This window comes from Pongo pygmaeus, chromosome 11, assembly GCF_028885625.2.
Source record: "Pongo pygmaeus isolate AG05252 chromosome 11, NHGRI_mPonPyg2-v2.0_pri, whole genome shotgun sequence".
In the NCBI taxonomy this organism is placed as follows: domain Eukaryota; kingdom Metazoa; phylum Chordata; class Mammalia; order Primates; family Hominidae; genus Pongo; species Pongo pygmaeus.
Genome location: NC_072384.2, coordinates 25,697,827 through 25,710,440, shown reverse-complemented (window position 1 = coordinate 25,710,440; position 12,614 = coordinate 25,697,827). Strand labels below are relative to the sequence as shown.

Here is a 12,614-nt window from a genome sequence, read left to right as displayed (position 1 = left end):
AGCTAACCGGCAAGGACATGTTCCCTAACGTGGCCCTTGGTATGAAGGACCCGTGTTTGTGGCACTGAGTCCCTGCAGTGGTGTGCCCAGCACCATTAGAACCACCTCCCTTTCCTGCCACCGAGGAGCACTGCTGGGGCTGAAGAAGTGGCCACCTGTCTCCCTGCGAGAACCTGAGAGCCGGGAGACTCCCAGATCCAAAAGTTAGCTCACTGTCAGAATTCACCAGCAAGCACGCTGGCAAACTCAGCTACCAAGAGAGGCCAGGAAGATGACGTCAGTAAGAGAAGTGGTGGATGGCTGACATGCGACCTCAGGATCTGGGGACATCAGGCCTGGAGGGGACTTAGCAAACTGGGGAGCATGTGCCTTGTCCAAGACAGCCGCAGCTCTGCTCCACCTTATTTTTGCCACAAGGGAAAATGGAACATGTTAAAGAACCTCAATCTCCATTTTTTTTCTAGACAAGCTGAACATCCAGACTTTTTAAAAAAGTGAATTCACCCAATACAAAAATTACTCTGAAGCAATTATTTCGGGATGAATTTGGGCTATAGACACTTGGATGTCTCATTCAACCTCATCCACTTATTGGCTTGTCTGTGTCATTATGCCCCTGAGAAATCAACTCCCACGCTGCCCCGCTGCCTCACCGCTGCCCTGCTGCCTCTCCTCTTCCCCAGCTTCTTTCAAGCTTGCTTCCCATGTACCTACTCCCAGGTGCGTCCCCTGGGCTCACTGCCACCCTCAATGCCCGACTTCTTTAGAGCCTGGCTCTGCAGGGCTCCTAAACACCCAGAGGTAGAGAGGCACCCAGGACAGAGATCCCAGGAGGAAGAAAAAGCTGGGCTGGCCCTTCCTTGAGTTTCCTCCATGGAGCAACTCCTGCCTGGAGCCCCATAGCTCTTGTCTGGCATCTGACCCACACGCAGAGTGGACAGGCAGCAAGAAGACAGGAAGGCCAGGACAGTGCAGGGTTGGCCAAGGCTGCTGGGCCCACCTGGAAACACACCTGGGAAGCAGTGAGCATCAGTCCAGGGAACTCATCTGTGGCCTCTACTTTGAGAAAAAGGCCTTTCCTAGATAGCTCCAAAGAAGTAACTATGCTGTTTGAAAAGCTGGACGATGTCAGATACATTCTTGTTATCCTGCTTCCATTAGCTTACCCAACATCTTCCAGAAAGTGTCTGGCGATAGCCCACAAAGCAACAAAAATGGCTGGAGAACCTGAGGATTAAAAATAAAGGGAGGGGCAGAGGAGAGAGGACTCAATTTTCAACACACATATCAGAACAGGACAATCGGTTACCCCAGCCCAGCTACTGAGCAGGTGCCAAGATTTGGTTTCCACAGAAACCCCTCTGCCATCTTGTGCCATCTTGTGTGAATGTGGCACCATGTGCCTCAAGGGTGCCGGGCATGCCCTGGGGACTACGGCAGAATCAGAAGGATCCCAAAGGCCACTTGGTGTTAGGGGTCTCCTGGGAACCCAGGCTGGACTCCAGAGGACCACTGCAAAGTATAGAGGGGCTGGGACTCCTGGGCAGGCTCGTGGACCCATGGAGGCAGCTGGAAAGCCCCCTTCTCATAGTGATCTGCCTGGCCACATGCAGCGGGAGGAGGAAGTGGAGAAGGGGTGGACACAGGTCATGAAAGAAACGCTGATTTTATTCAAATATTGGTTTGTAAAAAGCTTGGGCGTTTAATGGCTAAGGTGAGCCATCACTGTTGTGCTTAAACAAAAATATATTTTGGACTAGAGATGAGATCAAGTCCACAAGAATTTAGAAGAGAAAATACAACATTTCCTGACTTCTAGTTAAACATGGCAAACTGAACTTATACATTTATCCCTACTTCCCCTGAAGCCCCTCTAAAATGATAATAAAGAAATAGAAATGGTAAAAGCCCATAAGGACAAAGACTGAGACGGAAGGGCAGAGTAGAGGAGAGACGGCAACACGCTTAGGCACATAGAAGGCTGGCAGAGGAGTGGCAGCTGATGTCCCGAGCAGAGGAAGCTGAAACAGAAGTGCTGTCTGGGGCAATGCCGCTGGGGAGGTACCCAAGGATGCTCTAAGGCCAGGGCATCTGGTACCCAGGAGGCAGGCAGCAGGGTGGGGCTGGGGCAGCAGGATGGTTTGAAGTCTGGATAAGAAACAGATAAGCACCCCAGGCGGCCAGCACTACCCTCATGAGACCGAATAGTTAAATTCCAACAGAGTTTATTCTCTAGAAATATCGAGCCACAGAGAACAGGGCTGCAGCCCAGCACAGGGCCGGAGAGGGTGCTCAGCTGAGCAGGAATGAAGTGATGGTCTACACCAGCACTCAAGGTGGCTCTTGAGCACCTGGTATGTAACTGGTCCCTACTGAGTTGTGCACTAAGTGCAAGATAGATACCATATTTTGAAGACTTAGTACAAATAAAAGGACGTAAAATATGGCCAGACACGGTGGTTCATGCCTTAATCTCAGCACTTTGGGAAGCTAAGGCAGGTGGATCTCCTGAGGTCAGGAGTTCGAGACCAGCCTGGCCAACATGGTGAAACCCTGTCTCTATTAAAAAAACAAAAATTAGCCAGGCATGGTGGTGCATGCCTGTAATCCCAGCTACTCAGGAGGCTGAGGTGGGAGAATAGCTTGAACCCGGGAGGCGGAGGTTGCAGTGAGTCGAGATTGCGCCACTGCACTCCAGCCTGGGTGACAAGAGAGGAACTCCATCTCAAAAAAAAAAAAAAAAAAAGAAAAGAATGTAAAATATGTCATTACCAATTTTTATATTGATTATACATTGAAATGTTGAAATGATACTATTTTGGTGACATTGGGTTGAACAGAATAGATTATTGAAACAAATACAGCCTGTTTCATTTTACTGTGTTGATTGCGGCTACTAGAAAATTTTAAGCTAGATGTATGGCTCAGAGTCTTTTTCTTTTTTAAGCAGAAATACTTAAATCAGATTCTATTTCTAATGGACATGCTCAAGCTGAATGGTAAAAGCCCTGGCCCCTGGGCCACTCAGTTTTCAGGCCTCTACTGAACAGGCTTCTACCCCTACCCCAGCCCTCTACCCTCTGCCCACCTCCCTGCCACTGCACGCTGGAGATGAAAGGATTCTCTAGAGGAACTGAACAGCCCCAGACAAAGGGCCTATAGATAGCCATGGGGGGACCCCCCAACACTTCCAGTCCATTGTCCCTTGAAAGACAAACCCCACACCCCCGACAGCCATTAGCCGTCTCTGAAGTGATTCATTCTTAAATAGGAACAGACAGCCAAGGTCACCAACATCTTATTACATAAAAGACAAAGACCAAAACAATCAGAGAAAAGGAACTCAGAGGAAACAGACCATACAGGAAGCAGAAGGAACTTGAACAAAACAACTCTAAGGAACGCCATTGGAGAGATAAAAGGTTGCATCTACAAGACACAAACAGGATGCTGTCAACAGGGAGTGCCCGGAGAACAAGAAACGGGGTTAGGAACAGAGCATATGATAACCACAATTAAACATGCAATAGATGGGTTGGAAGATAAAGACTAGGAATCTCTCAGCAGAATAAACAACAGTGGAATGAAAAGTAGGAAAAAGAAATTCGAACATTAGAGGTTATTCCAGGATGTACAACATTAGACTAAAGGGAGTATCAGAAAACAAAGGATAAAAAACAGAACGAAAAAAACAATTAAATAGATAATGTAAGAATATTTTCAAGAAATGAAAGACATGAATTTTCAGATGAAAGGGACACCGTATGCCAGGAAGAAGGATGAAAAAAGACCTGCATCACAGCACATCCCTGTGACATTTCAGAACACAGAGAGAAGATCCTGCAGCTTATGTAGAAAGGAGTAAAAAGTTCAGGAAGCAAAATGGCATGGCACTTCCCATAACACTGATGCCAAAACATAAGACCCTCAAAATTCTGGAGAAAATTATTTTTCAACTTTTTTTTTTTTTTTTTTTTTGAGATGAAGTCTCACTCTGTTGCCCAGGCTGGAGTGCAGTGGTCTCAGCTCTCTGCAACCTCCACCACCCGTGTTCAAGCAATTCTCCTCTCTCAGCCTCTTGAATAGCTGAGATTACAGGCACCCACCACCACGCCTGGCTAAGTTTTTGTATTTTTAGCAGAGACAGGGTTTCACCAGGTTGGCCAGGATGGTCTCGAACTCCTGACCTCAAGTGATCTGCCCACCTCGGCCTCCCAAATTGCTGGGATTACAGGTGTGAGCCACCATGCCTAGCCTTCAACTTGTTTTATGTCCAGCAAAATAATGAATTAGATGTGAAGGTTGAATGAAGATATCTTCAGACATGCAATAAAAAAATGTTCCTTCCAGGTGCTCTTGGTTAGACAGATACTGGAGGATGTGCTCCAACACAACTAGAGAGTAAACCAAAGACAGGGAGACGAGAAAGAAAGGAAACAGGATTTGTGGAAGAAGGTGAAAGCTAAGGGAGCTGAGCAAATCTGGAGAACAGCCAGCCCAAGTCAAGCAAGAAGGCAGAAAGCTCTAGAAAAAAACACTGGCAAGTATACCAGGTTGAATAGTGTCTCCCTAAAATTCATGTCAACCCAGCACCTCAGACTGTAACCTTACTTGGAAATAGGGTCTTTGCAGATGTAATTGGTTAAGATAAAGTCATACTGGAGTATGGTGGGCCACTACTCCAACATGATTGGCATCCTTATAAGAAGGCCATGAGAGACACACAGAGAGAGAAGACACAGAGGAAGAAGTCCACGTAAAGACATAAGCAGGAATGGGGCTGATGCAACTACAAACCAAGGAATGCCAAGCATTGCCAGCCACCACTAGAAGGTAGGAAAGAGGTATGGGAGGGATCCTCTGTCAGGGCCTCCAGAAGAAACCAACCCTGCCAACCCTTTTGATTTCAGACTTCTGGCCTCCAGAACTGTGAGACAGTAAATTTCTGTTGTTTTAAGCCACTAAGTTTGTGGCAATTTGTTAAGATGGCCTTAGGAACTAATATAACAGGAAACAAACAAATAGGAACTGATAGATTTCCTATTGCATTTGATGATTTGGAAAATAAATAGCATTGGGAGGTTGTCCAAAGAATTTGAGAGAATTGACGCTAGCAATATTAAAAAAAAAAAAAGCAAATGAAAAATGATTCCAGGAAAATAAAAAGTTAAATAAGATTGAAAGTAAAATTATTGTACACCACTTGTCTCAGTGGTAAACACTATTTACGTAGATATAATAATGTATACACTGAATCTGATTTAGCCAAAAATTATAAGAAACTGTAATGGAAGAATGGAGGTAGAGGATTAAGAATTTTCTATTCTTGGTCGGGTGCAATGGCTCACAACTATAATCCCAGCACTTCGGGAAGTTGATGCAGGAGGATCGTTTGAGCCCAAGAGTTCAAGACCAACCTGGGAGACATGGCAAGACCCTGTCTCTACAATAAATGTAAAAAATCAGCCAGATGTGGTGGCATGCACATGTAGTCCTAGCTACTTGGGAGGCTGAGTCAGGAGGATCGCTTGAGTGCAGGAGCTTGAGGTTGCAGTGGACTATGATTGAACCACTGCACTCCAGCTTGGGCAAGAGAGTGAGATCCTGCCTCGGAAAGGAAAAAAATAATTTTATATTCTTATCTTCCATCATGTGGAGTCAATAACTAATGCTTCAAACAGACAAATCAAGAAATAGTAGTGTACTGATTTTAGAAACACGAGAGTAAATCTTAGGAGGAACAAGTTAAAAGAGTGAAAGGCATTAACTCTGGAGGCTGAGCTCGGGAATAAGAAGTGAAGGCAGGAGACAGCTTTTGTTTATTATAAACCTTGTAGTCTTTTGTTTAATTATTTAAACCAAGTACATGAATGACTTTGATAAAAATAACAAACAAATGCCTTGGGCTGGGTGTGGTGGCTCATGCCTGTAATCCCATCACTTTGGGAGGCTGAGGTGGGAGGATCACTTGAGGCCAGGAGTTCAAGACCAGCCTGGGCAACATAGTGAGACACTGTCTCTACAAAAAATAAACATAGGTAAATAAAAATTAGCTAGGTACAGTGGTGCATGCCTGTAGTCACAGCCACTCAGGAGGCTGAGGCAGAAGGATCACTTGAGCCCAGGAGGTTGAGGCTGCAGTGAGCCAAGATTGAACAGTTGCACTCCAGCCTGGGTGACAGAGAGACCCTATCTTGAAAAAAAAAAAAAAAAAAAAAAGCCAGGCATAGTGGCTCACGCCTGTAATCCCAGCACTTTGGGAGGCCAAGGCGGGTGGATCAAGAGGTCAGGAGATCGAGACCATCCTGGCTAACACAGTGAAACCCCGTCTCTACTAAAAATACAAAAAATTAGCTGGGTGTGGTGGTGGGCGCCTGTAATCCCATCTACTCAGAAGGCTGAGGCAGGAGAATGGTGTGAACCTGGGAGGCAGAGCTTGCAGTGAGCTGAGATTGCGCCACTGCACTCCAACCTGGGCAACAGGGCAAGACTCAATCTCAAAAAAAAAAAAGTCTTGCCTCAATTCTTGGTGCTTTGGGCAAAGAACATGGGTTTTGAGAGGCACTTGTTCATTATCTTCCATCCTTAGTGGCAAGTTGGTGGGAAAGTTTGAAAAATTTGTAATGGTTTAAGTTGGTGGCTCAGTGTGGCCCCTGGACCAGCAGCATGAGCAACACCTGGGAACATGTCAGAAATGCAGAGTCTCAGGCCACCCCAGACCCACTGCCTCAGAGTCTCTGGGTGGGGAGTGCAGCAAGCTGGGTTTGGCAGACCCTCACCCATGCTGAGGCAGAACCACCAGCGCCAGCCGCTCACTCTCACTGGCTAAGTGGCAGCCTGGCTCATCTATAAAGCCTGCGCTGTCACTATTTTCTGGACACAGACTCACACCTCAGCCGCTCTGAAAAAGTCAAAGCTTTGGGTAAGTGTTAAAAACCTTAAACATGCTCACTCCTTTCCACTCAGGAATCCATATCCTGGGATTCTGTATTACATACAGAAAACGCTTTGCCCATAAAGGTATTCATCACTGTGCTATTTACAATAGTGAGACAACCTAAGTGTCCAAACAATAGGTATGTGGTTAAATACATCTATATTACATCTATCCATCTATATGGTAGTTTAAAATGTTTATGAAAGATTTGACATAATACAGAACATGGTTATGTGTTAATGGGAAGAAACGAAATTCAAAATTCTTCATAGAGAATGACCACAGCTGTGTGAGGAAAAACTGCAAGTAGAAAAAAAGGTTGGAAGGAAATCTCAGAAAAAGTTCAATCTGTGGGACTAGGGTAATTTTTTTTTTTTCTACTTAAAAAAAATTTTTTTGCAAGGTTTTACAGTAGGCGTGTACCCATTTAAGCAACCTATCTTTGGTGAAATCAGTATAATTTCAAGCAGGGGCCGTTACCTTCTCATGAAAAGGGCTTCTCACAGATAGAGGGGCTTCAGGCCTTCCATGGACCCTTCAGGGTCTCTTTGGTGTCTGGCAGGCAAACAGGCCAGGAGGAAGAGAACCATTGCTGTTTTATATGTTACTCAATTCTCAGCACCCAGCACAGGGCTGGCGTATAGTAGATGCTCCATAAAGATTTGAAGAAGAAAGGAAGGTTCTTATTATTTCATTCAAACATCTTAAAATCCTGTGACAGAGATATTATCACAATGCAGCTTTGTAATCTCTGAACACAGGAAGTGCTCAAAGAATGTTGAATAAATTATGGTCCTGATATTATAGATGAGAAAACTGTCCATGTTCATACAGCTGAATCCTGGCATATCTGGGATTTAAAGCTTAGTGAATTGGGCTCAGTGAGTTGGGTGCTGTTTTGGCAGAGCCAGCTGCATAAGGCAAGTCTCTGGTCCCCAGGCGCTCTGGGATCGCTGGCCTCTGGAGACGTCGGCATAACCCTGCAACCTCCCGCGGGCCCAGGGTCAGGTGCTAACTGGGCTGCCAAGGTTCAGAAGCAGGAGGGCTCAGCAAGCTCTGCCAGCTGAGGCAGCTTCCCTGATGGGGAGACAGGGCCCTTGTAAATAAGGATTTAGACAAGCAGAAAAGGCAGCAGAGGGCATTCCTGGCAGGGACACTTCTTAAAGGCACCAGGAAGAAACCAAAAGAAGCTAATGCTTGGTGCACATGACTATCTCTGTAAGCCTTTGAGTCACTCACAGGAACCTGGCTGTCTGTCTAGATCTCCTTAGGGTAACGTTCATGTTTATCAAATGAACAACTAATGGATGAATGGATAGAGGAATGGATGGATGGGTGGGTGGATGTGTGCAGGGGTGGGTGGGTGGATGGATGGATGGATGGATGGATGTTAATGGCAGGGTAAAATTTAAAGGGCTTTGGAAACAGACAAGTCTTGGCTTGAATCCTGAGGTCTGTCCTTGTTTACCATGTGAGTTGAGTATGTTATGCTGTGTCTGTGAGCTGAGGTCTCTGAGAGGCCTCTGGAGATTGCTACAATGATTAAATGATACATGTAAAGTGCTGAATCCAATGCCTGGCACATAGCAAGTGCCCCTAAAATGGAAGTTGTTTATCATCTTCATTGACCAAAAAGGAAAAGGGAGAGAGATGAAATGGGGGCCCGCACTTGGCTGTCTCGCTCTCACTCTCCCTCTTTCCTAGACAATGAATCCCGAGTCTCCTTTGGGAAGTCATGTGGCTTGAGTAGCTTAGGCCAATCAACATATTTCCTTCTCTCAGGCCTCTGTGACTAGTTCAAGCGTGTCTATGAGATTTAAGCAGTCCATCCAGAGTGCACCTCAGAGTATTTGCTGAGAATGCTGAACGGAGTCTCTTTCTTTCTCTCATTGGAGTTCGGTACAAGGAAGTCTCTAGCCCAGAAGCTGTTGGCCATTCCACTGGGAACACCAGCCTAACTATAAAGCCGATGTTACGAAAGGCAAAGTAGAGAGAGAAAGAAACAGTGTTAAGCTGCTGGATTCAGCCTCTCCTGAAGTTGGTGATCCCTGGACTTTTCAGTTATATGAGCCAATTAATTTCGTTTATGTTTAAAGGTTTACAGATTTTCTGATGCCAGCAGTCAAAAGCGTCCTAATACAGAAAGGAAGCAAGAAAGAGGACATAGGAATGGACCGTCTAAAGGCAGATAAGGCAACAAGTATTGGGTAGGAACAAACTGTAAAAAGCTCTAGATGCCAGAAACTGGGGCTAAATTTGAGCTAGGATTTCCCACTTGATGGATAAGTAAACTGAGACCAGAGGGTTAAACATCAAGGAACTTGTCTAAGATTACACAAGTTAGCTGGATGTGGTGGCTCACGCCTGTAATCCCAGCACTTTGGGAGGCCGAGGCAGGTGGATCACCTGAGATCAGGGGTTCAAGACTAGCCTGACCAACATGGCGAAACCCTGTCTCTACTAAAAATACAAAATTAGCTGGGTGTGGTGGCACATGCCTGTAATCCCAGCTACTTGGGAAGCTGAGGTAGGGGAATCACTTGAACCTGGGAGATGAAGGTTGCAGTGAGCCGAGATCATGCCATTGCACTTCAGCCTGGGCAACAAGAGCAAAACTCCAACTCAAAAAAAAAAAAAAAAAAAAAAGATTACACAAGTTAGTTAAGTGTGGAGCTGGAACTAAAAGCCAAACCCTCCAACTCTCGACTCAGCACCCCTTCCCACATACCATGCAGATACCAGACCCAGGGAGAAACATACCCCATCCAAATGCCACAAATCCCTGGAGGTACTTTCTTTCGGAGAAGAAGGAGATGGCGAGGAGTGTGTGAAGGTAGAGGCCTTCCACCAGCAGCCAGGAGTAGTTGGCCATGATGCAGTACTGGAACAGCACCATGACCAGCTTGCAGCCCGCCTGGAGAGAGAGAGGCAGCTGAACCCAGGCCGGGTGGCAGGGGGTTCCCTCTGGTGAGTGGCCCCAAAGGGAGCAACAGGGTGTTGTAGGGGCAGGAGCCAGGCCACAAGAGCAGGCCTCTGGGGTTCAAGGCCATCTTCCGCAGCCTTCCTCCGTCAGGCCTACAGCATTCTCTAGAGAGTAGGAGTCCACAGGCCTAGTGGGTTCGGTCAAGCTGGCCAATGGACCATCACAGGAGCAGGAACTAGGTTCAAATGCTAGCAGCGGCTGCCAGGCTAGATGAGGAGACAGTCCTTCAACTACAAAACTGTGTCAGATACTGTCCAATCCCCTCATTTTTTCAGATGAGGAAACCAAGGCCTAGAAAGGGAAGAGATTTCTGAGCAAAGGGTTAAAAAAATCTTTTCTAGCTCAGTTCCCCTGCAAACACATAATGAAGGGATGTGCCAACTCTGTTAGGAGGTACCACTGATTATGGTAAAAATGGCCCTGGCTGGTATATTGCACTCTCCACATATCTGATGGGGATGTCATAGAGTTGGACTTCCCTGATGCAGTGACTGACTCTTTTAACAGGCATGTCCCCTGCAGGGATCCCTGGAAGTTATGCCTATAGAATTGTGGGGCACCAGGCTTCTACACCAGCACAGCTCCTGTACCTCTGCCATGGTAGGGCCTTTGTCCTTTTCTTTGCATTGGGCTGTCCCCTGGGGATGGGACAGCTCCTGGGATAGCCCTAGGGCTGCTGCAAAGACAAGCCCGAGAAGGAGGAGCGCCCGGTGCTGCCTGCCGGAGAGTGGTGGTTCCTGCCTTATGGCCTTCCCAGAGGCTGTGACTCCAGGCAAGGCCCATGGTTGACTTGTGAGTCTAATGTTTAGTAAAACCTGAGAAGGTTCCCTGCTGGGGCATTGCTGGCCTTGTCCACTGCTGGTCAGTAATGAAGCGTGGCTAGGATTTAAGGCTCCTGACTCCCAGCAGGTACTCTGGGATGAAACTGGGATGAAACTCCAGTTTCATCCTGGAGACCTCCTTGAGAGACATGGATCCTACTTCTTGAAGAACCTCTCAGTCTGAGTCAGAAAATACACACACACACACACACACATACAACTATGAACAATACAAACAGGTAAGTGGTAGGAAGTGGCAGGCAGGTTGGCTGAACTAATCTCTATTTCCAATCTCTTTTCTCCCTTGCTCGCCTCTACTATAGAGATTGTGACAGTAAAAAACTCAATCACCCTGCTTCCTTTGCAATTAAGTGTGGTTACATGACTCAACTCTAGCCAATGAGATGTAGGTAGGAGTTTCTGGGGAAGGTACCCTTTCTCAATAGAAAGGCAAAGCTGCCCAAAAGAAAAAAGAAGTTTAACCTTTTACCTTTCTCCTTCTTGCCTGGAACACAGACAGGAGGCCTGGGGTTGCAGCAGCCATATTGCAACCATGTGGTGTAAAGCATGACATCAAAGGCCTACTCTAAGGATGGCAGTGCAGAAACAGGGAAAAAGACTGTGTCCCTCATGGCATCACGCAGCCATTGCACCATCTCATCTGTGGATTGCTTATGTAGGAAACAGCCCCCATTTGTTTAAGACCCCAATATATAGTTTTCTGTTATTTGCAGCAAAAGGAATCCCAACTGACACACAGGGTGATTGCAATGAATTGAGTCATCTGGGCATTTGGAAGGACAAAGAGGGTTAGATTTAAGAAAACACAACTGTTTTACTGTAAATGCGTTTATACAGACATACTGGCCTGTGCTCACCCTTTTCTTTTTATGACCAACCCCCGCCCTCTCCAGACTGGGTCATCTTTCTTCAGCTGGGAACTGGCAGAAGTAGGGAAAAGATGAGTCTCCTTATATATCTAATTCCTAGAGTGGCTAGTTCACTCCTGGACACTGGGAGTTTACGGCAACCCCCACAAGCTTCTCTCCTACGTGACCCAGATTGTGCATATGTTGTTGTGGAATCTCCCTGAACCTCCTGGCCCAGTGTCAGCACTGGCCAATTTATCCTTGGTATTAAGTGCAGCCTCAGCAGGGGCTTGGGGGAAGGACAACTAGGCCACTCCCCTCTCCAAAGCTAGGCTGGGGAAGGCAGGCAGGCCTGGCAACATCCTAGGGCACCCAGACATATTACCCTGTGGGCATCACAGTAGGTGACATCATCCGAGGAGAAGAGCACGGCGTCCTTGATGAAGTTGGACAGGGCGCGAAGGATGAAGGACACGAACAGGTGCATGTGGATGTAGTTGCGGGTGCAGTGGAGCCTCCTGCAGGGAGAGAATGTAGGGCCATAGAGGCCAGAGCCCAAGGGGCTGGGACTCAGCCAGGCCCACCTGCCACCAGTGCACTGGGGAAACTGAGGCCCTAGACTTCAGCTCTTTCCGGGTAACACATTCTGTGAGCATAACCTGAATGAGGACCTGGGTCCCCAGGTGGCCAGTCTAATTTGCTACATGCTGCAGTGAAAAAAAAAAAAAAAGGCCAGCCACAGTGTGGCTCACACCTGTAATCCCAGAACTTAGGGAGGCCAAGGCAGGAAGATCACTTGAGGCCATGAGTTCAACATATTGAGACTTCTGTATCTACAAAAAAAATTTTTTTGTTTTTAATTAGCTGGGCATGGTGGTGCCTGCCTGTATTCCTTGTGCAAGAGGCTGAAGTGGGAGGATTGCTTGAGCCCAGGAGTTCTATCATTGCCACTGCACTCCAGCCCCAGCAGCAGAGCAAGACCTTGTCTCTGAATGAACACATAA

General features: G+C 46.8%; 1 protein-coding gene across 1 annotated transcript in view; it reads right to left on the bottom strand.

The window, feature by feature from the left end:
* SCTR (secretin receptor) overlaps positions 1-12,614 on the bottom strand; it is a 75,039-nt gene that overhangs the window by 11,370 nt on the left and 51,055 nt on the right. Inside the window, exons 6-8 of the mRNA XM_054478768.2 lie at positions 11,996-12,128; positions 9,698-9,851; positions 1,167-1,227 (exon numbers count right to left, since the gene is read on the bottom strand). Of these exons, the coding sequence (XP_054334743.1) occupies positions 1,167-1,227; positions 9,698-9,851; positions 11,996-12,128 (348 nt within the window). The remainder of the gene's footprint in view (positions 1-1,166; positions 1,228-9,697; positions 9,852-11,995; positions 12,129-12,614) is intronic.